Genomic DNA, 4,225 nt, shown 5'->3' with positions numbered 1-4,225 from the left:
CCCTTCCGACCCTAGAAACTATGAAACTATGAAATATGAGAGATAAAATATGCTACTGTTTTTTTCCCCCGGCATGGCTGTGTGCATCTCTAAGGTTATTGTGCTTTTTCCCAGGATAAGCTGGCCAGGCTCTGTGCTCCTCTCTAGTGCAGGAGCAATAATGCAGTTTGGAAGTGTTACGTGTCTAAATGATTGTGCTGTGCCTGTTTTGATCTGGGTCAAACCCTGGGACAATCAGGTTTGCATCAAATGACATGTCTATTTACATTCCAGCTTTAGGTGCTATACTCTGCCCTATCCTCTATGGGTAGCTTTTAATTGATTTAAAAGGGGGGTCAGGTGGAGCATACATTACAAAGGAGCTGAATAAAAGTAGAAAAAGTGCCCAGAAAATTCGAGTCATTTAAAAAAAAAAATTGGTTCAGTTCAACCATTTGTTGACTGACGTAAAATCTTTTTCTTGTTCAAGGATTACAGTGGAAACATTACTTTCAGCGAATCACTTATGAAACAGTTTGCCACTATAGTGATTTGTGGTTAGTTTAAACCTATGGAATCTGATTTATAGAAACAGTGAAACAATTCACCTTGTTGTTTTTCAGGGGATAATTCCACTGGGGCTCTGTCCTGTAAAGATTATCATCCAGAAGAAGCAGTGCACACTTTGAAGAACAGCAGCAGTGATTCTGGTGATACTGGACACAAAAGTGTAACCAGTGAACAATTGCCCAGAAGTAGCAAACCAAAAAAACAGACTGAAACACTTAAAGCAGTAACTGATGAACAAATTGATGAGCTTGAGATTGCTTTTGAATCTGTGCCTGATTTGACTGAATTGAACAAAAAACAGAGTTCTGGTACCAGATGTAATGAACACTGTATGGACTCTTACAGTAATAAAGAGGCAGCTGAATTGGTATCAGAAAGTGAAACAGCTATGGAAACTGAAAAAGACCCACAGAGTCATAATGCTCAAAATAGACCTGGTTTGGAGTATGATCATTCTGAAATTCCGCAGAGTTCTTTGCCTTCGCTTGATGAAGACACAGTAAGCAGTGAAAATAGAATGTACTCTGTACATGACTGTCATTTATCACCAGATACTTCATTATCTGAAAAACTTAATAGCAAAAGATCTCATAGGAGCCCTGGTCACAGTGTGATGCTGAAAAAAATTAATGCATCAATATCTAATCAGTCAGCAGATTCAGGTAAAAACGAACAGGATGTTTCAAAAGATATACCTATGTTGCCTGTAGTTTTACAACAGAATTCTAATCACCACGCTAGCTGTCAAGAACAGGATAAAAGGTCAGACTGTGGGGAAAGCTCTATGGTGAATTTACTGGATCCAAAGAAAACAGAGTTGCAGCTTGAAGTTGTAGATACTTCTAACAAACCTTATTCAGGTGATCAGCATACACTTAAGTCTTGCACAAAGGATTTAAATCTCCATTCAGAATCATCAAACTCTGAGAAAACACAAGTGGAAATGCAAGAGCCTTCATCTTCTACAAAAGCAGATGCTGATACTGTAACTTTTTCCTCAGGTGATGACGGTTGTGCAGAAATTTCCATAATATCCACTGAAAGTAATCCTGCCATAGTTGAGACATGCCGTTCTCCTCCAGGAACTGCATCTTCTACAGATGAGCCTAGCACTGAGCTCAAAAGGATTGGCGGTGTGTCTTCCAGCAGTCAGCCTATGGATGTAGATCCTGCCAATATAATGTCCTTGAAAATTATCATTAGCGATGACCCATTTATTTCATCAGACAGTGAGCTGAACAGTGCAGTTAATAGCATCACTGGAGAAAATTTGCCAACAATAGTGTTATCTTCTCCAACCAAATCTCCAGCCAAAACTACAGGACCATCCAAGTGTCTGACTTCAGAAGAGATTGAACGTTCTGGAGATTCTGCTTTGGTAGAGCAGAATCTTCTTGTGCTTAGACCTAAAGATCCTGTTATCAGCACTGTGGGCACAAAGAATGAAGACTGTACTGTTCTTACAGTTGCTGGTACAACTAATATTGCCAAGGATGGAGGATTTATACAGTTACTGCCTACAACAAGCACTGCTTTTGGCAGTTCAAACAACCTTTATATAGCCACGTGCGTGACTGATCCAACAGTCTTGGGCACTACAGTAACTCCATCAAATGTAGTTGTATTTCCTGGCAATTCGATGCCCCTTGCTGCTCAAGCTCCAGCAGCACAACAGTTACGGACGCCTCCAAGGTCAAGCAGCACATTTGCAACAAGCCAAACAATGTCTCCCAACTTTTCACAAGGTAATTTGGCTAGAACTATTCTTGAAATGTTTCTGAGGAGTACTTACTACTTTCACGTATTCTTCGTGTCTTAGTAAAAAGCAAATTCATTTTAGATACCATTTTATCTAGCACTTGACACGAACTAGGAATTTAACTTATGAAATGTTTGTTGTTCTTTTCTTTTGCCTCTGGCAGATTATGTGATACTGAAGAGTTAAGGACTCGTCTTTCAGGGGCAAAACATCACAGTTATTAAAGTTGCAAGGTTAGGAAGGGACCTACTGTTTTTAAAAATATCCCCAACTAAAACATATTTCAGAATCTGATTATCTGCTTTTAGAAACACTTTTTCTAGTACCTAAGACAACTGGTTCTGTTCCTTCTCTAAAGGAAAGAAACGTAGAAGAGAACTAGTCACACTGAATGTCAAGTATGAAACAAGTAACAGACTAAAAGGGAAATAATGTATTCAGATAGAAAAATTGGTGTTATATATTCTTCTGTTTATTTTATAAAAACATCTTTATTTTGGTCTAATGCTATGTATGCCAGGGCTTTTATTGGTATAATTATTTCAGTAAAGGCAGTTATACCAGTAAGCTTTTAAAGTAGACCAGGTATTAGAAAGAGAGGGTTATTGAAACAGGGAAGGTATATCAGAAGGGAAGGATAGATTGTTCAATATACCTAGCAAGTTGCCCAAACAAAGACAAGGGTCAACAAAGTGGAGGAAAATACTTATTATGCAATTGTAACTTTAGTTATTATTTTTGTAAAGTGACAGTAACTTATTAAAAGATGTATAACTTAAAGTGTCATGAAATAAAATTAAGTTATTCTCTGAAGATATTTTTACGATGTTGAGCTAAACTATAAAAGACAACAAAAAGTTCAGTTGAGAAAATATGATCTAAATACAAAGTAGATGCTATCATATAAATATACTTTTATTCCAAAAATATAAATCAAACTGTGATCAAAAGTCAGTCTAATAATAAGTTCAGTTTGCAAAATGCCAGTGTAGCTGTATAAAATGCTGCTTTGTGTCAGGCGGTCAGAAGATTTCTAGCCTTGTAATGGGGAACATCAATTTAAATTACCAATTTGAATTGTGATTTAAATAAACCATTCTAATGTTTTGACATTTTACTTTTTTTCTGGCATGTTATTATTAGTTGACAATAATTAAAGTTTGCTGTATTTAATTAAAAAAAAAAACTTCTCCAATTTGCTGGATACAGAAGAAATTAATTTATACATACGCTGCATGTTTAAAGGAAGTTATAATTTGTAATAAGAGAATTGAATGGACCATATAGTCACTTTGCCCTTCAAGAATTTAGAATTGGTGGATTTCATTCACTCCCATTTTTAGATGGGAAGAGAAAAGCGGGCTTTTCTGCTTTTTCAACTCCTGGTTTCACAACCTTGAATAAGTTTCCCATTGAAGTTCAGTAGTTCAGTGCTGCTTAATCTTTTTAAGGTTGCTTAACCTTTTTCTTTGTTCTTGCTGTGTTCACCTATGATTCTGTTATGGATAGTAAAATAAAATAAAAGTAACCCTTCTTATCACTAGAACCACACTTACCTCTCCAGCAACCTAACAGTGCTCCCATTTCTAAGCCCTTAGGCTACACCATGTGTGCCCCGCAGATATGCCCCTTCCTCTTTCATCTCCCTCCCCTGCCTACCCCCTTCCACATCCAGGTGCAGCCTAGGACTTGTCCTCAGCTCCCTGTACTGCTCCAATCCCTGCTGTAGAGCTAATCTGAATGTTTTTTCTTCCCCTTTCCCTTCTGCTCTTTCATTCTTTCCTTGTGGTTCTTCAACCTTCCTTACTGAAGAATTCTCCTGTCCTCTTCACCATTATTCACCATTCTCTGATGCTCTTAAAATATTCAGTGTTCTGTCTCCTCATGATGGAATGAGGGGTGGAGATAAAGCATACA

The 4,225-nt window shown here is 37.5% G+C and overlaps 1 protein-coding gene across 1 annotated transcript in view; it reads left to right on the top strand.

The window, feature by feature from the left end:
- Positions 1–4,225, top strand: part of LOC109302221 (protein NPAT) — a 71,169-nt gene that overhangs the window by 55,006 nt on the left and 11,938 nt on the right. The window contains exon 13 of the mRNA XM_019523785.1: positions 603–2,294. Within this exon, the coding sequence (XP_019379330.1) occupies positions 603–2,294 (1,692 nt within the window). The remainder of the gene's footprint in view (positions 1–602; positions 2,295–4,225) is intronic.

This window comes from Gavialis gangeticus, unplaced genomic scaffold, assembly GCF_001723915.1.
Source record: "Gavialis gangeticus isolate Ggan-Ray unplaced genomic scaffold, GavGan_comp1, whole genome shotgun sequence".
In the NCBI taxonomy this organism is placed as follows: Eukaryota; Metazoa; Chordata; order Crocodylia; family Gavialidae; genus Gavialis; species Gavialis gangeticus.
The sequence above is the reverse complement of the archived record's forward strand: the minus strand, read 5'-3'. Positions and strand labels throughout refer to the sequence as shown.